The sequence below is a fragment of the Pundamilia nyererei genome, unplaced genomic scaffold (assembly GCF_000239375.1).
Source record: "Pundamilia nyererei isolate P.nyererei 1_Seehausen unplaced genomic scaffold, PunNye1.0 scaffold00003, whole genome shotgun sequence".
In the NCBI taxonomy this organism is placed as follows: Eukaryota; Metazoa; Chordata; class Actinopteri; order Cichliformes; family Cichlidae; genus Pundamilia; species Pundamilia nyererei.
The window spans coordinates 4,908,697-4,928,356 of record NW_005187404.1 but is presented as its reverse complement, the minus strand read 5'-3'; the positions used below and the strand labels follow the sequence as shown (position 1 = coordinate 4,928,356).

The window sequence follows — 19,660 nt, the reverse complement described above, 5'->3', positions numbered from 1 at the left end:
ACTTTTGAGAGAAGTAACTAGTAATGTAACTAAGTTACTATTTTAAAGTAACTTACCCAACACTGTGTGTCACTGAATGAGTGATTACCTTGGTCTGTGACTGTTGGAAGGTGTTGGTAACCCTAGCTGTCCATCCTCTCCTGCCCCCCAGGAGAAAACGTGTCCAGATGCACTCACAGCCAGAGAGTGGTCCTGACCGCAAGCCATCGCCACCACACGGCCCAGCCCCTCCACTTGAGCTTAGAAAGAACGACAGAAATTGCACACAAACGTGTCAGCTGGATCACATTACATGTCTGACTACAGTAGCCTCAGCCTAATGAGAACTTAATCATAAACAAAGACAAACAGGGAAGTTTGGGACATCCGCTAAAACCTGTGCAAAGCTTCTCATCTATAGTGTTGCAAAGCAGTAAACAGCTTACCTTACTTACCTGCGCTTTCTCTGGGTTAAATCCAGTTATAGCTTCTAGGTTTCACAGTACATACATACATGCATACAATATGCATGCTTATGTATCAAAAATATATAATAATATGAGATAATAATATAAACCTGTTATTTATTTCTTACATTTTGCACGTGATTTATATGACTGTCCGTGTTTCGCTTCCGTCATATTTCATATTTCTTGCTACATCTAGCAACTCTGACATTTCTTAGGTTTTAACTTTCGTTGTCTGCACCGACAGCACTGAAACGAAACTGAAACTTGACGCATTAAGTTTTATTTACGCAGTAAGTGTTCCGGAGATGATTTATCGCTTCTTAAGGACGCAGTATCTGATTAAAAGCCTGCGCCACACGGTCAAATCACACCTTAAATAAATATGTCCAAATACCGGTGAAAAGATACTAAGAAAACAATTTATCAAATAATAAAATTATAATATTTGATTTATTATTTTGTTTCCTTTAAATGAAAACAGCTAAACAGCCTACTCACCTATGATCTTTCCATTTTTTTTCTTCTGTCGTCCAAGTTGTCCCTGAGAGTTGTGCCCACATGACAGCACGTCCCCGTCTGCATTAAGAAATAAAGTGTGCCGATCCCCACAGCAGATCTTAGTTACAACCCCGGGGACGGTCCAGGACACGGGGCTGGGGGCCGCCTGTGACCCGAACTGTCCGCTGGAGCTGTCTCCCCAACAGAACAGCTGCATGTCTTCACCTGGACTCAAATGAGGACGTTGAGGGCTCTGTGATGGCAATTTAGCTCAGCTGATGCTGCCTTCAAGGGTTGTCGGAGATATTACCGTCACCTCGTAAAGAAATCGACCATTAGTCGCATATTGTATGTTTTTTTTTTTTATATTAGGGCTACCGTGTCTAAAACTGTCATTAATGCAATTATTTAATTAATTAACTAATATAATAAAGATTTCTAGGCTATAGGGTGCACAATTTGTTCTTTCCAAAAGCAGCTAATGCAAAACCAAAAAGTGCTCCACTTTACGAGGTTGAACTTGAAGGCATCACGAATAAATGTGGAGGAGGATGATACCAAATAAATAAACTACTGTGTATACTTTCAGTAACAATCAGTTCTTTTAACACAGAGCAGCTATTTTTATCTTTTTTTAATTTTTTATTTAAGAGAACAGCAGTTATTGGGAATACAAGCCATGATGCATTCATGCCAAAGTGGTGTTGTGTTTACAAAATACACACAAAAAGAGATTTATCAGACAGTTTGGTTTTAGATAATTGCAGCAAATCTCCTGCCTGTGCCAGCATACACCAAACATGTTTAATATTTATACATCGATATATACAGTTTACAGTATTATGTACTTACAAGAATTTATAATATGACGCTCTTCATTGTGTGATCTATCTGGCCCTGTGTTAAAAAGTTAACCTATTAACTGCTAACAACAGAATTCATGGTTTCATCAGTTACAGTGACTCGTCCAGATCCTGAAGCAGCAAAGCAGCCCCAGACCATTACACTACCACAAACCACCAGGTTTGACTGTTGGTTCTTTTTTTATGTGTTGTGTTAGTTTTACACCAGATCAAACCTTTTAAAAAGTTCAGCTTTTGTCTCATCAGTCCACAGAACATGCTCCGAAAAGTCTTGGGGATCGTCGAGATGTTCTTTGGTAAATGTGAGACGAACCTTTGTCATAACATCTCATATTTCCACCACACAGACAGCTTTTTCTGATGTGTGACGAATCCCTCGATGTTCCTGGGCGTTTCGCTCGACTCACATGTGTTTTTAAAAGGCTCTTTGGCCTCATGAAACTTTTCTGAGCCTTTTGCATCCCACACAAAACGTTTGTGAAAGGTGGGATTTGTTTTTTGTGACTTCCTGGATGAGTCATTGGTATGTCGACCACTCCTTCACCGTTTTACAGCTGTGGATGACGTATCTCTGTGTTAGTCCAAATGCCCTTTCTAGACTGATAGATGTCAGTGACTATGTTTTCTGAAGTTTCTTTGCTTTTTAAGATCTTTTAGCCTTCTCCACTTTGTCAGACAGGTTCTGTTTAAGTGATTTCTTAATTCAAAAGGTCTGGTAGTAATCAGGGCTGGTAAATTCATGATTTAATAAGGGGTGAATTACTATTTCTCACAGGGTCATGTATAGTTGGATAGCTGTTTTCCCTCAATCAATGTAATTGGTAAATAAAAGCTGCATTTTCTATTGACTCAGATGATCTTTGTCTAATATTAAAATCTGCACATTCTTTGTTCAGAATCATATAATAATCTTAAGCCCATGTAACATTTGGTGTGTCTTGAGGAAACCAGCTGAATGGCGTCCTGTCAAAGGGACATTGCTTCAGCTGGCCGCTAGGATCTTCCCAGCACCTGATTGGCTCATCCTCATCGACTGTGACATCTGAAATGTAGTACACACCTACAGACCCATCCCCAAAGCCCACAAACACACAGTGCTGCTCACAAATAACCAGAGCTAGTGGATTCTTAGACAGATGCACAGCTCCTAATCTCTCCCCATCTGAAAGTCGCGTGACTCGGAGGATGGGCCTCGCATGCAGGTAGCAGTCACAGCTGTCCTCCAGCCCGGAGGGCGTGGTTATGTAAGCAACATAGTGTCCAGTTTTGTCCAGGCAGGCTTTAATGACAGGACCCTCGACTTTGAATGAGCACAGTGTGACTCGAGACAGATTTAAGAGGTTAATTGCGCCGCTGTCAATGGACAGCAGTGCGTAGCTGCCATTGGAGGACATTTGGAAGTCCTCAGGCTGACAGTGAAACATGTGTGGCAGCTGAAAGTGCCAGCACACAGTCTCCTCTGCCACCTTCCACGTGTACACCGTCCCTGAGGCCGCCATCACAACCACAAATTCTGGGTGCTGTGAAAGAGTTTGGAAAGCGACAACCTCCTCAGAGCTTTCCACACAGGAGAAACGTTTGCTAATCGAGCCCGACCACAGACTGGCAGCCAGCAGGTCTCCATGGCAACAACCGAGCAGGTAGGTGCTCTCAGGTGAAACCTGAGCATCAGATAGGTATGGGTGGATGCTGCACACGATATTTCCTTGCGCAATCTTGAAAACCCGCGAGAGGCCTCGCTCAGAAATGCTCACTCCAAAGTTGTTATTAGGGGTGATCAGGATGTCTCTAGCTCTGCTGCCACCGATGCGGAGGATATTTTCACCTGTTTCCGTCCGCCACACGTAAATATCTCCAGCCGAGAGTGACACCAGGTGGATGCCGTTTGGGGAAAGCTGCAGTTTTTCCACAGGCCCAGTATGCAGGAAGTTAACATGTGGAAGTCCCGTGTCTAGACTCCACTTCCACACCTTCTCCGACCCATCTCTGGTGTAGAACCACACGCCTGTTTGCTCCACCACCACCTCCTTTACTCCACCGCCCATTTTCTGTGCACTTCCTGCAGCATCAATCATCTCGGAGTCCCACACTGTCAGGCAGCCATCGTGACTGACACAAATGACATCTGAGGCCATTTTGAGGAGTGTGTGTGGCTGCTTGTTCGTTTCTAAGGAGAGCACACACTCCCCACTGCTGACCCTCCACACCAAGATAAAGGTGCAAGTGTCTAACAAAGCCAGGAAAAGATGGCCATCCTGGGAGAGCACAGCTTGAGTGAAGGCTCTTCCCTGTGGAGCCAAGAACTGGTCCCACAGCTCCCAGTTACAAGTATCCCACAGTGAAGCCTGGTGGGCTTGACACATCAAAAGAGTATTGATTTCACTGCAATAATCTGTACTGAGTATGTTAGTAGAGTAACCCTGAGTGAAACTTTCTTTCACAAGTCTGGGTGGTTGTGTATTGGCTGCCACGTCCCATAAAGCTACACTTCCAGTCCTATCAACACATGCCATTTCCCTCTTGTCTTCATGGAGGATGATCAGCGTAACAGCGCTGTGGTTTGAGTTTGAGCAGGTGCTAAGCAGACTGCTGGATTTCATGTCAAATACGGACACTGTGCCTTCCTCCTGCCCACAGTACATGAAAAAACCATCAGAGGAGAACACTGAACAGGTCACAGGGCTCTGACACTGGAAATGAGTTAGGGTTTCACTGGAGATGTCAAACACGCTCACAAAACTCTCATCTTTCCACCACACGGACAGCGTTTTCTGATGTGCGACGAATCCCTCGATGTTGCTGGGTGTTTCGCTCGACTCGCACGTGTTTTTAAAAGGGTCTTTGACCTCGAGAAACTTTTCTGGGCCTTCCACATCCCACACGAAAAGCTTGCTGCAGCTTGTGGAAAGCAGGAGGAACGGACCGCTGCTCTTCACGCCTGCAAACTTTAACTCTGTCTGCTCGCATCTGAGTGACAGTTTGGCCACATCATATCCACACCCTTTCCAAATCCAAGCAGAGCCTTCATCTGTGATCTCGGCAACAACCCCACACTTTGTACCGGCGATCTCTCTGACACAAACGCCCTTATTTATGTCATCGTACTTTAAGTACTGAATGTGGGGAACACAGGGAGGACTGGGGCAAAGCACTATTTCTAATCCACTTCCTCTCCCTTCCTTGATTTCCCTGACATAACCCTCAAGAGCAGGAAAGACCTCCAAATAGGGGAGGAGGTTTGTCTCCATCACTGAGGGCAGCTGCAGAGGTGAGCTCTGCAGGAAGCAAGCAGAAGACTTCAATGTGCTTGCTAGTAGCAGTCTTTCTCTTACAAACTTAACCTGAGATGACTCCTCTTCAGTCTCCAACATAGCTAGCAGATCTCCAAGAAGACCAGCTCGAACCATAGCCTGGTGAAACCCAAATGACAGCAACAGCACGCACTCAAACTCCTTCCACCTGCCACTCTGCTGCAGGTGATACGGCAGTTCTACGATTTTTCTCACATTCACCCGACCACCACCTTTGATTGAAGTGAATACAAACGGCTGGCTGGGTTGCCGAGTGTCTGTGTGTGTTTTTAAGGCTGCATCCTTGTTTACGCCTGACGTCTGTCCACTAAAATAGTCGGCCATCTCAGAATGAAGCCTTCTTCTTACATCAGGAGCGTCTAAATACCTTTTCGCCACGACCAACTTGAAATGCCTGCTCACCCAGAACAAAACCGGGGAACCTGCAACTTTCCGTTGGATAAGAAAGCTCTTTAAATCCAAAAGAAGTCTCTCCACATCGACTTGTGGGACTGTCATCTTAAATGAAGAGCCTTTGTGCGGCAAATCTTCCTTAATGGACAGCAGATCGGCGAGCTCAGCCTCTGTGAGCCCAGACCTGGAGACGGTGAGGTAAGAGACGGTGCGAGCCACGATGGAAGAGAAATGTTTCTGCTCAAGGTGATCCAGGAGCGCAGAAATAGATGAATGAACGCCATCGGGGAGAGATGACTCAGTCACATCGGAATCTGAAGACAAGGAGAGAAGAGGAGAATTATTTAAAAGGCCAAGTGGTGTTATCCTGATTTTTGGGGGGGTATTTCAAAAAATGCAACTTGTGAAGACAAAAGTACTCTGATCTAAATAGTTTCATTATTATTCAAAAACAAATCTATGAAAAACACACAGCCATGGGGAAAAGAGCACTTTCATGGGACTCTATGCAGTTATGTGACAAACTAAGTACACCCCATGATTCAGCAGCTTGAAAAAACACCTTTAACAGCAACAGCTTGAAGTGTGACTTTATCAGCGTCTCACGTCGCGAGGTGTGCGCATGCAGGAATCAAGCACAGAATGGCAGTGGCAACCTGGTCGACCGCATCCTGTCCGCATATCCTCCGATGCACTGTGAGATACATCATGTAGTTTGATGACTTGCAGGAGTTGTGAATGAATTTCTGCCTGCTTTTTCTTGAGAATGGTGCTTCCGTTCATTGAGGTTTGTGGGCATTCATTTACGCACAGCTCTCTTAAGATCCCGCTACAGCATTTCAGTCAGGTTGAGGACGTTGACTGGGCTGTTTGCAAGACCTCTATTCTTTTCTTTTTCAGCCATTCTGTTGTAGATTTGGTGCTACATGATGATTATTGTCCTGCAACATAAGTATTTAATATACAGAGGAATTCATGGTCAAATCAGACAACTGCAACGTGCCCAGATCCTGTTTCTGCTAAACAAGCCCAAATTATTATCACACCTCCACCACTGTGTTTGTTCCAGAAGTCTTGTGGTTTGTTTAGATGTAACTTTGCAAAGCTAAGTCTTGCTGTCTTTGTAGAGAGAACAGGCTTTCTCCTGGTAACCCTTCCAAGCTAACCATTTTTGTTCGGACTGTTTCTAACTGTACTGTACATTTAACATGCTAACTGAGACCCGAGAGTCTGAGATGTATCTCGTGTATCTTGTTTTTTTGGTTTGTTTGTTTTTGCAGTTTCCAGCTTCTGTTGCGATTCTAGTATCGTGTTAAGACTCCAGACCAGCAAACTGCCAAAACTTTTATAGAGGTGTTCACACTTGCTGATGATGACCTTAGCACCTTAGCATGCTTAGCAGCGTCTGGCTATTCCTGTGAAGCAATAAGGGTGTACTTAGTTATAATGCTCTTTTTCACACGACTGTAAGTGACCCACATCACATGTGGGTTTAGTCTTTGTGTGGCATTTGTAGCTCTGAAAACAAGACTTATTCCTTTGAGAAACTGTATTTTTGTTTACTCTATTAGTAATACCAGAGCGCCAGAGCGAGGTGTGTGCATGAAGAAGGCGAGCATAGAGCGGCAGACAACAGCGAGCGAGAGCCTGGTTGACCAGAGCTTGTTGTCCAGATGTCACCCTCCTTCTTGAACCTTTCAGCAGAGACGCCAGCATCTGTACGCTCTGTTTCCTGTCCACCAGTCCCAACTGTATACACAACCTTCCTGTACACATGTCCTCTGATACACTCTGAGATGCATAGTGTAGTTTTATGGCTTGCAGGAAGTGTTCTCGATTGGAGGAAGCTATGACGATGAGTTTGACAGCGGGAGGAAGGGGCCTGGGAAGGCACTCAATGATTTGAAGACCAGTGTTGTTTTTGAGTTGATCTAATCCATCAAGAATAAGGACAAGAGGCTTTTCAGTTGAAGGCAGGTGGCTGATGAGGGATGAGAGGTGTTCTTTAAGTTCAGACAGACAAGCGTCGGGTTTTATGTTGCCAAAATCCAGCTGTCTTTGATCTGGATGTTGAGCGGTACTCCAGCTTTGCTTGCAGTCAGAAACATGCTCTTTGGTGCCGCCCTCATGTTGGGAATCCAAAACAGATGTTTGGCTACAGCTGGATGTGACCTCTCTGGGGTCGGTGGTACTGCCAGGATCATCCAGGTCACTGCAGTGGCTAGCATTCTGCTTAGACGAGGAGTCAGTGAGATATCTGCAGGATATCTGATAACACAAGCTCGACAGCAGATGCTTTGGTGAAGCATTAATTGATAGGTTGCAGAAAAAACTGATCACCACAGGATCGCTGTCTGCAAGCCAGTGCTTCATCTGTGGAAAGAGAGAGATAGCTTTAAGCGTCAGTGAAACATATGCACACAAAAGGCACAAATTCTTATTACAAATTATATATAAACACTATATGCCTGCTTCAAATTTCCCTTTGGTCCACCTACCTGCTGAGTGCAGTGTGCTAGCAGGACCGTCTTTCCTGTACACGGGCCTCCGGTCACTACCAGAGGGAACTGATGGTACCTCTGCTTCACATAGGCTCTGACCTGCAACCAATAAGAGCAGAGCTATGCTGCAGGTGTATAAATAAGGAAAAAATGAATTATACAAACATGTCATGTTTTAATATTTCTAACTGCACACGGAACAAAAGTGCCTGTATTGTCAATGTAAATATTTTAGTCTGTAAAGGCTAAAACCATCCTGACCTTTTCCTCCTCGGGCTGAATGACGTCATAAAACTGACTGAGGATGTCACACAGCTGCTCCTGTTCGGCCTGCTCTCGGGATAAAACGTCACAGAGGGGAGAAGGTTCTGCGCTTTGAGAAACGTTCAGACCGTCAGTCATCTGCACAAGGTCACAGTACACCTGCTGGCACAGAGAATCAGCATAGCCGCGCCTCCTAGCTGATGTGTAACCATGGCGGCGGTCGCACTCTGTGGTGATGGTGTAGACTAGAAGTTGGCGGGAAGTGACGAGATGAGGGAGGAAGCACTCACACAGCTCTGACAGTAACTTTTCGTCAGTGGGTGATGAACTCAGAGTGGCATCCTGGAAATAAAGAAGAGGGAACTTTTCACAGTGGACTTAAATAAAAAGGGTACAAATTGTGAATTCTACATATCCCTTTAGTAAAATAAAGTTTCAAGAGTGGTCAGAAAGATTAAATTTTATTTTAGTTCATCCTTTTCCTGACCTCTCCCATAATTAAACATGGTGTGGCGGGGCGTGGTCTGCAAATGCACCTGCAGGCCTCGCCGGCTTATTCAGTATGAGGACTAGATGTTACAATCCCTCATAATGCATTGCTTCAAATGGAGAAACTCTTGAGGGACGGCTTTTATGAGGAAAGGCAGCCCAGAAACTTTACCAGTGGGACACATCGTTGTGTGCCTCAACTTTACAGGGTCTAAAAGTCTGTGCTGACTGCTATAAGGTTGTTGTTGTTGGAGTGTATATTCGGCTGGCGACTGGAAAGCCGCAGCTGCGTGATTGTGTACAGCAACCGCGTCAATCACGATGGTGAAAAACATGGAAACGTGGTCGGGTCTGTTGTGCATCTACTACACATGGCTTTTACCTCCAACTTTGACTGTAGTTGTATTTTCACAGGTCCCTTTTGTCTCTCTGCTTTTGCATTGATGATCTTGTGGACATAGACCAAGCAGCGTCTGCCGATGTCGCTCTCAGGACAGCTTTCCAGAGCATAACGCAGATCTGCATCGAGGGCTGGAGACAAGTGGTAAAGCAAATGTTTACTTACACAACAAAAATTGCTTCCAACTACAGGAGATATTCCAAGGCATAGACGCAGGCTGCCCATGACACTAACAACAGTGGATTATGACAAATGACTTGACACACACACACACAGCTATGTGGGGTATTTCACCTGATCTGTAGAAGATTTTGGCCCTCTCTGGGGTCATGCTGCCACTTTGGACACACAGACTCACAGCTGCCTGAAACAGCTTCCTCAGTTCTTCCTCTTTAGTCTTGGTTTTGCTTTCCTCCTTCACCTTATTTCTTTCCTGCTGCGGAGGGAAAATATCCAGTTTATTAAAGCATTATAAATATAAATCATCCTCACATACACTATAAACACAATGTACTTGATTTAAGGACAAAATGTGTGATTCGATGGGATGTTTCTAAAACCTCAATAAGATTTTAAATGATGCATAATACAAGTTGAAATCGCATTACTTTATATTATATAACATTCTAGTTCATAATTAAAAAATAAAGTCATAAAATTATACCATCGACTTTAATTACCAGAGAATAGCTGCGTCTGTGCGGAGCTCTCAGGCAGTAGGTCGTAGGGATGGTGTTCTCGTCCCTCTGATAAACTTTCTCCAGCTCCTGTGTACTGACGCCAGCCTCCTGACACTGCTGCAGCAGCAACTGCAGCTCTGACACCTCCACCTGAGCGGGCACACGGGCTGTGCCATACTGATGTCCTACCAGAGCCTGCAGCACCACCGTGTGGTCACAGGAGGAACAACAGCACGGGGAACTATTGTTTAGTATGGTAAGCTGGTAATTTATTAAGCTGATTACTATACAGAACATCTGCTTAAGAGACAACTGTGTGATGCTACACGTGTGATTTTGTGTCTTTTACTTATATTGGAAAGTGTTTCTATTATTTTGTCCATTTGTTGACACGGCTCAATGACAGAACTGTTCTGCAGCCGTGATGATAAGTTTAATTTAAAAAGGAGAACAAACATAGCACAGTGTAGATGACTTTGCAAAGTCCAGCATACTCCAGAAAGGGTGAAAAGCTTTTATTTTTAAAGTTCATAATACTAAAAACTGATAAAATTCAACAATAAAACTTTGACTACAACTCATGGCAAGGTGCTGATGTCCTTTAGAGCATGTCATCATTCATTGTACTGAGAAGTAAGGGTCAGTCTGAGATCCTGTTGGTTTACACTTGAGATTCTCCCCAAGGACTTTATTTACCAGTAAAAAAGGTCCAGCTGAGCTTCCTCTGCATTCATGTATCATCTGATGCCTGGTGTCTTCATCTGGCCAGCGACTGGGATCACTGGATTCAAACGGGTCTATCACCTGCCGACATAAACACACTCAAGAGTTAAAAAATGTGGAGTGGAAATAATAAATCAAGAAAGCTGAGCCCAGATCCAGTGAGAGCAAGCGTCTAAGGTGGGGTGAGGCATCACGTTCTTTATTCTGTCTGCTGATTGCACACACCACAATGTGCTGACTGAACTGTCCCAATGTTTATTTAATACACATGAACGAAAACCAACACAGACAGTCGCCTCACAGCTGCTCATTCTCTTTGTTGTCAGATATAATTAAGGCACGTTATTGACTGCATCAGTGGCCTCAGGGAAAACGGTGGAAGACTAAAAGTACAAATACCTGCAAGCAGCTAAAATGCTACTGCTGTCACCCCCCGTCGCTGGCGACATTACGCATGGGTGTCTTTGTGATGGACCACATGGAATATTAATGAGACTTTACTTTTATAGCTTCAAGATTTTGTGTTTTCTATCTTGTTTCTCTAATAAAGAGATGCACATTTCAAGGATCTTTCTATAAAGAGTAAAAAAAAACCCTTTAATTTAATTACAAACAACCTTAAAGCAAAGCAGTTTTACAACGTGTCCTCCAGTGGACCATATCTAGTTCTCTTCCCAGCACTAAAAGTCATTAGTGTGAGCATTTATGCCATTAAAGTAATCTCGTTTTAATGTATAAAGCAACAGTGCCCACATCCTTCCTTAGCCTGTTTATGGCTTTAAAAGAACAGAAAGAATTCCCAAGAAAAACACAACCCACACGCACACTCACATCTACTGTTTCACTGACATGTTTTCGATGCAGCAGGAAGGTTTTAAAAAAGTAAAGTGTGTGCTCACCCTGACATCCAGTCCCAGCGAGTGTCTGCAGTGCTCTCTGAATCTGGGGAACACACTGTCCCTCAGAGCTCTACGCTCCACCACGCTGTCTGTACACAACACAAACAGGATGCACCTTAACAAGAACTCAAATGACACAAGAAAACATGATACAATCTAACATGCGTATTTTTTAAAAACACACCTAGTTACAGCTGCCTTTCATATTAGGAATCACTGCCTACCTTCTGGGTTGGAGCACAGGTAGATTTTCACACAAGATGTGCTGAAGCCAGAATCCAAAGGGGATTTTCCTCCGGTGTGCATGCCTGATAAACAGCTGCTGTTCAAATAACAAAACACAAGGAGGGAAAACTCCTGGCAGGAACTTATCGCGCGTCCCAAACGGAGAGCAGCTCTGTGTCGTCTCTGCTGCTGTGTCTCATGTTCCTGCAGCTCCGCTCAGGAAGTTTGGCCTCGGGTGCTCTGGAGCGTGTTATCATGATCACACCCACTTTTGGTCAAACATCCACACAAACACGCTCAGTCTGAAAAAATCGATGTGTGCAACTTTTCAACTTTTCCATATTTTTTATTAATTAACATTTGTACACAATAAATACAAACTTTGTTTTTTTGTTGTCGTTTTTTGTACATCCAATAATAATATGCAGAAAGACTTTTGCACCTGTTCTCAATATTGTCACCCAGGCAACAGTCTATTAAAGAGAGAGGCCAGTTGTTCCACCACATCGTTAATAATAACGGCAGCTGTGCTACTCTGAATCCACATAAGGAAAAATAAAGTGTCATTTAAAACATAAAAACCATACCAAATAATTAAACACTGTCGCGGACCAAAGAGACTGTTAAAGATGGGAAACAATCCGTCTTCAAAGTGGCAACTGGCAATGAAATGTCAATTTTATATATGACAGACTGACTGAGTAAGTATAACGGGAATGTCTGCGGATGCTGAAAAACCATAAACTTCAAAACAAGTTCGAAAACCAGTAAAAATCAGATCTCAGAGAGATCAAGGACAGGCTGCTGTTCCAAGTCGCCTTGACCACAATGTCACAAGTCAATGCTAGTCCGTACAACAGCAGAAGAGCAGAGGGTCGTATCTAAAAATGCAACTAATTCCAGCATGCTTAAGTTTGCTAGGATGAATGCTACACAAAATGTTGTGGTTTCACTTCTTACTTCTCCTTTTAGAAATCACCTCCACCGGGGAAAACAGTCGATTTGCTTCCAGATTAAGACTTTTCTTACAGGAGACCTGAAGATGTGCTCCAGTGCAACACTACATAGTAATGCTAAGAGTTTTAAATTTAATATTAATCTCCATTATCCACAGTTCTTCTTTTGTTTTTGTTTTGCAGTAGGGATGTTATCTGAGACAAAGAAAGAGGATTACTGCCTGAATGTTCAGTTTTATCTCCTACCGACAATTTGGACAATACTCTACTTTGCAATTTATTCCGTGCAAACGCTCTCCAAACTTGTTCATTTGCAGTGAGGAACTGGGACATATCTTCAGAGTCAAACACAAATTAGATTAAAATTCCTCCTCTCTCTCTTATAAACAATCACACTCATAAACACCCAGGCCTATTTCGAGACCAAAAAAAGAAAATGATTCATTCAAACGCATCGCTTTCTGTAATTTTTGTTTGTTTTGTTCTTATAAATAAAGAAGAACAGCGAATTTCACTGTCCACAGTCGTCTCTCCACCTCTTTGGAAGAGCTGGGAGAGTGGAGATCTTTATTTGTGTTTGTTTTTTAAGCATCAGTCACACTGAAACAAAAAAAGTCCATAGGATCAGCTTAAAAAGAACAACTCTGAATCATTTTAACAACAACGATTCATCAGAGTCTTTGCCACCCGTGCCGATGCTATATGAGGGTACTGCTACTTTCCAAGTAAGGTAGAAATTAATAAAGGTGCTACGCTGCCCTTCAGGCAAGGAGTTTCAAAGGCTTTATGGCCATGTAAAGGGAAATGGGGGCATTTATTTACTTTGAGTAAAAAAAACACACACAAAAGATTTGTACTTAGCTCCATTTGAATGTCATTTGCTAGTTCTGTCCCTTTAGTTTGATTTTTTTTTCTTTACACACCTCTTTCTGTTTTCTGTTTCTAGCATTAGGACACAAGATGTGGTGGCTTTGCTTGGCGAGACGAGAGAAAAATTATACCTGCAAATGTAATGAGCGTCAAGTAAACGTGCGTCTTAGTTGAACTGAACAGTGAACAAATCGGCATGAGAGGGATGAAAACTATACAGTTCTGTGCTAATAAGAAGTCCCGGCCACAAATACTTTCCTGTGTCTACATCATCTGAAATAAAACTTTTCTTTGTTGCCACATAGTGAATACCAACAATTTGAGTGCCTTTAAAAGCACCAGCAGCGCATCTCTGAACCAATCAGTGATACAGACATACGGCGCACAGAATGAGAGAATGTATCTGTCGTATAATGTATCTGCATGTGTGTATGTATGTATGTATATGATAGTCACTGATTCACACTGACTGCCAATGGACAGAATCGTCTTTAGAGGAAAGAGGGAGAGACGTAAAGGAGGGATGGGAAGAGAGGCGATGCTAAGAGCAGAGGGAAGGATCCAGCCTCCTTTATCTCTCGTTTTCTTTCATCCTCTCCCTCCTTTGAGCTCTCCTTCCTGCTGTATTTACAATGCCCTTTCAGTATAAGATGAAGATAAAACTTCCACTACATATCAGACATGGTATTCCATTCAGCTGAGTTAGTCTATATGAAATGCTGAGCATAACATTCCTATGACGACAGTAATGTACTGTACTATTACACATTAAATACGTATGATGATAATGACTATATATGACGAGGGAAGGCCTAAGGAGAGGGACGCTGCGTCCACGCACACCGCTCAATTTCTCTGGTCGTTCACTTCGTTCTCCACTGCTCTCCAAAAACGTGACAGACTTGGCATGTTTTTACTTACATTTCAGCCAGGTTTCTTTGGATGGGCCCACAACACTCACAAAAGGTAAGGAAAAGGTATCAGATAAGAATCAGACTTTTTTAAAAACAAAAACTAGAGCAAAACTAATGCCCCCGGGAATACAGTAGCAAAAAGCAGATTGTTTATTTCCATCTGCACTGAATTAGATTGGGCTCTCTTCTTTGGGCCGAAGCAACACCTGTACATGACGCTGCAAGCAACACTGACCATTGATTAAATCACACACACAGCATGAAAAGCATGAGCTGGGTTGCAAAGTGGCTTGCAGATGTGTGATAACTGTAAAGAGGCTAAAGCAACGTAAATATTGCATCCAGTATGATATCTGCCAACAAGATCCATACTAAGTTATCAGCTGTTCATGTGGGCTGCCATTTAAGTCAGCTTCTGCCTTTAGGGGTCACCACAATCAATCATCTGCCTCCATCCCACCCTAATTTTATAGTTATAGTGTATTGAGTTATATGTTTGGTTTGTCTGATAACCTTTTACTACATTTTGTCAGTTCTTGGGGCTTCAAAACTTTTCTCGTGCTTCATGATTATTTATTGGGAAGAGAAAAAATCTAAATATTGACTCTGATCTGCTTCTGCAGAAAGATAAATGGTCTTATGGAAAGCTTGACAACAGAAAACTTGCCAAATCCGTCATCTGTCACAAATAGCTTTTTCCCATCCTCCTCCTCTCCTGACATTCTTCCTCTGCTTCACCGTGGTGTGATTTGCTGCCCAATGAGGTGAGGTTTTAAGGCAAGAATGAAAGGACGGGGTAGGGTGAAGGGATCGGGGGTGTGTGGGCTACTGCTGCACTTCATTAGGAAGCTAATACGGAGATTATTACATTGGATAGTCTGCCTTTGTCCCCTCTCTCTGCTCTCCTCCTCCTCAGCTCAAAGGGAGAAGATACGGAGCTGCCAGGAGTTCAGGAGATTGGGGCGGGGGGAGGGGTCAGCGTGGTTCAGTTCAGTTTACTTCACATCACTTTATTTAACTTCACTTCAGTTCCCAAGCCTGTAGGATACATCTGCCTTTCATCTGTTTTCATTTCTGTTTGTGCGCCTATAACTGGCTGTCAGTTTGTTTGTCTGTCACACCAGCGTGATCTCCACCTCCTCCGTCTTGTCGCTCTTCTCCTGCTGTCGGCGGGGGTGCTGCTTGGGTGGAGGAGGAGCGGCTCGCACCTGCAGCGGAGAAAGAAAACACATTAAATACAAGAGTAAGGAAAAGAAAGAAGCCAAAGTGAGAAAAACTGAAGTCAAGGTGATAATGGGGACGACCTACTTTTCTTAATTTGACAAACAGTTAAATGTTCACTTCCTGCTGCGAGACACAAATGTGTTATCAACGAACAGGAAAAGTAGGGAATTGTCTGCTTTTAGACTCTAACAAAAAAAACTGTGTTTTCAACCTATTGTTGGGATCTGTAGGTCACACAGTTTAACGAACACTTAAGTATCCTTCACATGTCATCAGAGCACAGCGTGCCAAACCATCTTCGAAAAATTGACGGTTACTTATATGTCATAATAATCTGCTGATTATTTTCTTCATTAGTTTCTTTAAGTCCCTGTGAAATCCTGTGCCGTGACATACACTGTAATCTAACTACACGTCACGCTGATGCGGCCCGCAGTGAACGTTTATTTCTTGCTTCTCTTCTTTTTCTGATGCCTTTTTTGAATCGAGAAGAAGACAATGAATTGAGTTGAAGAGAGAAACCTCACCGCCGACTAGTGTTTCAGTGGCAAAATTACAAAGTAACACAGGCACAACATCACAAGTGTAAATGCTAGCAATGATGTCAGCCACTTGCAAAGGCTAAGCAGCAGGGTGGGGATGTGGGCCGGACCAGTGAAACTCCCGTTTCTACCAGTGTAAAGAAGTTCAACTACACTTTTAATCCAGGAGATGTCTTGAAAGAGATCTTTCAAGACATCTCCTGGATTTTCTTTCAACAGATGTCTGTTGAAAGAAACGGAAGTGCAGTTTACAGCCATACATGTCATTTTTTGTCTGTGCACCCTACCCGCTGAATGAATGTTTTCATATAGAGTGAAACAGCATGGTCTTTTGTTTATCTATGGCTAAATTACTGTGGCGTAGTATGAATGAGGATGAAGAGGTCTTTGTTGCTAGGAAAAGCCATAAAAAACCCAGAAAGACCTTTGACCACTAAAATCTAATCCATTTGCAAATTTGGATGCATTCCCTCTGTGCTTTCCAGAGATGGGAGGAAATAAAAAGACAGCTCGAACACACAAACACTCACACACACACACACATTGTGCACAAAAAAACACTTCTTGAGTAACACTGATACTAACAGGTCGTAGTTTGCCCGGGCCTCCTTCAGGAGTGAATCTTGGCGGCTGAGTCTTAGCAAATCCTGGAGATACTGGACTCCTGCCAGAGCTTTGATCTACAGAGTGAGCGAGACAAAATTTCAAATTAAAAGCCCCGATTACCTTCCTCAGAAATCTCACTTTTCGTTAAACATGGTTGTTGTTGTTGTATTGGTTGTCTTACTGTGAGCTGACAGCGGTCCTTTGTGTGACGAGGCAGGCAGAGGAAGCTTGTGCTCCCCATTAAGAGCAGCGGAAGGGGAACGTGGCAGAGGAGGTGGGGTGGAAGTCTCGGGGCTGGTGAAGGGGCTGATGGGAGGCTGGTCGTACAGCGGAAGAGGTGGCAGAGAAGATGGCAGTTTCAAAGAAGGAGAGATCTACAGAGAGTGGTGGAAATAAAGAAAAGACAAAGTGGGCTACAACACAAAACTTGACCAGGATACTTTTTTTAACCAACATTCCCTGCATAGCACTTAAAAGATGTTGGGTTGCGTGTTATGTCTACAGGCTTATAGGAAGGGAGAGGCCATATCCTTCCTGCTGCTGAGCCTCTAATAGGGCAGCACTCAGTGGCACAGATAAGACCTCTTTTCTGTGATTGCAGTGCAGGTTTTTTATCAGAATGCTGCACAAACACGGCAGTTCTAATGCACTGTTTTTGAACTCTGACTTGCTGATAGATCAAATGGACAACAAGCAGGAAAGGAGGAAGGGATAGGGGTATAAACTGGCACAGTCGACTACACACAGTCTTTGGTATTTCTCCCCTGAGAAAACACTGATAAGACCAAATGTCTCATTCAGGTCTAGAGTAAGTCCTGTTACCTAAGATGACTTGTATGTTATCTGTGAGATTAATTCATGTGTGTACAGGTGTTACTGTACCTGTGTGTCACCTGCCCCTCCCACGCTGGTCTCTCCATTCTCTGTAAGATCTTCTACCAACACGGAGGGGAAAACGCCCACCCGCCCGTTCAGCTCCCCCTCCCAGAAGCCGTCATCTGTCTGAGTGTCACGGCTCAACAAGCGGATCACAGCTCCCTCGGAAAAGGAGAGTTCCTCATCCGCCTGACCCTCGTAATCATAAAGTGCACGCACGTACACCACTGCAGAGAGAAAGGACGATAGAGAGAGAGGGAGAAAAAACAATTATAAGTATACCGTCGGAACAATTATTCTCAGGGAAATGCAGTTTCTTGTCTGCAGGGCCCTTACTGTTATTAAGAAAATGGTATACACCGCTGGAGAGCACAAGATATACAAACAGCAGTGGATTTGCTCATGAGCCTGGTCTAACTATTCAGGCACAGCAGATACAAAGTAATAAAAAGAAAAACGGATGAAGAGTAAGAGCAAGAGCACAGTAGGAGAAGATAAGGTTTTAAATAAGGCAGGTAAAGAAGCATGCAAAGACTAAAAAATAACATAAAATAAAGAGTTTATATAGCAAAAGTTACAACCACCCAGTTTCCTCTCCTTGTTTTTGTTGTCAGTGAAATGGTTCTTGACCAATAAAGCTCGATTAATGCAGGTTTCTGGCTGTACGAAATAATTAAGTTATGCATCGTTTGCATTGATGACCAGATAGGTACGGCCTGTACAAGTAACTCCAGCTCCTTTTTTAAGGCTGTCTTGAATTTCAGCTCAAACTTTATGTCTACCAGTTTAATTTACTTTTAAATGAACTTGTGAATACAACCCACAGGGCTGCAGAAATAAAACAGCAAAAGTTAACAGTTAACAGTCAGGTTAATGCTCCGCTCTTGTTCTCTTTTTGTTCTCTATGAATATGAGACAGGATTTTTACAGAAGGCACTGGTTCTAGTTCATTGACATGCAGTACTGTGATTTATTAAAAGTGCAAACATACATGGAAATACAATATTTGGTCTTTGGAAAACCTCTGGAAAGCCTGAATAACTATTGCTCAAGACCACTTTAAAAATGATCTCCTTGGATGCAAAATATAAAGAAATGAAGCATTGCTCAAGACCCTTGTAGAGTATTGTAAATGAACTGAAATGATTAGGGTCAAGGGTGTTTATTTAGAGCATCCCAGCAAGGTTCAGTGGGCAACCCCTACATTTCCCCTTTCCAATAATACCCTGCTTAGTGTACTCAGTGTACTCTACAGAAGCAGTAAAGAGAAAAATGCCTCAGTTAGTGGCCCACAATAACCTCATTATGGGTGAAAACTCATTTACACGGGTACAACTAGAATTAACCTCTTTCCTTTAACTACTGCCATGAAGTTTAATTAATCCTTCACAGCAACTGTGCTTACAGGGTTACTTACTATTTGTGTCTCCGTTTATGCAGCCCGAGTGCAGCTCTGGCTCTGTTGAGTTAGACGAAGTGTGTGACCGAGCATCGAGCGTAGCCAGAGACTGGAGCATGCTCAGCAGACTGTTGGAGGTCGGGAACTGCAGGTATTTCTCTGGGACATAGCCCACCTGACCTGCCTTATTGCGTGCCTGAGAAACAAACAAATAAACAACAACAACAAAAGAAGCCCCAAAAATCATGTCAGTACAGACAGTAGCACAACAACGATCAAATTATTCAACTGGCAAAAAAAATGCGATACACATCTACAGCACTTGACTGCGATCGGGTACCTTAACCCAGTCCTCCATGTCTCCGTCCTCAATGACCTCCAACATCTCCTGTTCATCGATAGTTAACTCATCTGGTTGGGAGGCCTGAGGAGGAGACACAGCGGGAGTTAAAGAAAGAAAAACAGAGAAAGTGGGAAGGAGAGTAGGAGAGTATGAAAGGAGGAAAGGTCAGCAGATGTGAAAGGACAGAAAAAGGGAGTAGCCAGACCTTATAGGCAAGGCAAGGCAAGTTTATTTG

General features: G+C 43.3%; 3 protein-coding genes across 6 annotated transcripts in view; all 3 read right to left on the bottom strand.

Moving 5' to 3' along the window:
* LOC102204326 (probable E3 ubiquitin-protein ligase HERC6) overlaps positions 1–1,233 on the bottom strand; it is a 10,562-nt gene extending 9,329 nt beyond the window's left edge. For both annotated transcript variants that reach the window (XM_005720751.1, XM_005720752.1), the window contains exons 1-2: positions 948–1,233; positions 89–239 (exon numbers count right to left, since the gene is read on the bottom strand). In XM_005720751.1, the coding sequence (XP_005720808.1) occupies positions 89–239; positions 948–1,164 (368 nt within the window). In that variant the 5' untranslated portion in view covers positions 1,165–1,233. The remainder of the gene's footprint in view (positions 1–88; positions 240–947) is intronic.
* Positions 1,234–2,466: 1,233 nt separating this feature from the next.
* On the bottom strand, positions 2,467–11,896 carry LOC102203858 (NACHT and WD repeat domain-containing protein 2). 2 transcript variants are annotated; one of them, XM_005720749.2, is made up of 10 exons: positions 11,695–11,896; positions 11,471–11,559; positions 10,545–10,652; positions 9,849–10,043; positions 9,463–9,604; positions 9,151–9,299; positions 8,277–8,621; positions 8,013–8,114; positions 7,092–7,887; positions 2,467–5,828 (listed from the first exon to the last, which is right to left on the bottom strand). In XM_005720749.2, exons 1-10 carry the CDS (start codon positions 11,774–11,776, stop codon positions 2,722–2,724), a joined length of 5,115 nt encoding a protein of 1,704 aa, XP_005720806.1. In that variant the 5' UTR covers positions 11,777–11,896; the 3' UTR covers positions 2,467–2,721. The 2 variants fall into 2 exon arrangements, with proteins under 2 accessions (XP_005720806.1, XP_005720807.1); XM_005720750.2 differs by having other exon boundaries at positions 9,463–9,601.
* Positions 11,897–12,063: 167 nt separating this feature from the next.
* fchsd2 (FCH and double SH3 domains 2) overlaps positions 12,064–19,660 on the bottom strand; it is a 70,218-nt gene continuing 62,621 nt past the window's right edge. For both annotated transcript variants that reach the window (XM_005720743.2, XM_005720744.2), the window contains 6 exons: positions 19,423–19,506; positions 19,101–19,278; positions 17,690–17,910; positions 16,989–17,181; positions 16,787–16,881; positions 12,064–15,643 (listed from right to left, as the gene is read on the bottom strand). In XM_005720743.2, coding sequence (XP_005720800.1) covers positions 15,551–15,643; positions 16,787–16,881; positions 16,989–17,181; positions 17,690–17,910; positions 19,101–19,278; positions 19,423–19,506 — 864 coding nt within the window. In that variant the 3' untranslated portion in view covers positions 12,064–15,550. The remainder of the gene's footprint in view (positions 15,644–16,786; positions 16,882–16,988; positions 17,182–17,689; positions 17,911–19,100; positions 19,279–19,422; positions 19,507–19,660) is intronic.

Bases quoted from the DNA above. Each gene is read 5' to 3' on its own strand.
- LOC102203858 (XM_005720749.2), bottom strand. From the start codon at position 11,776: ATGCACACCGGAGGAAAATCCCCTTTGGATTCTGGCTTCAGCACATCT. The intron at 9,605-9,848 runs GTAATTAAAGTC...TTCCCTCCGCAG, and splicing joins ACAGACGCAGCTATTCTCTG to CAGGAAAGAAATAAGGTGAA. The intron at 9,300-9,462 runs GTGAAATACCCC...ACTTGTCTCCAG, and splicing joins CAAAATCTTCTACAGATCAG to CCCTCGATGCAGATCTGCGT.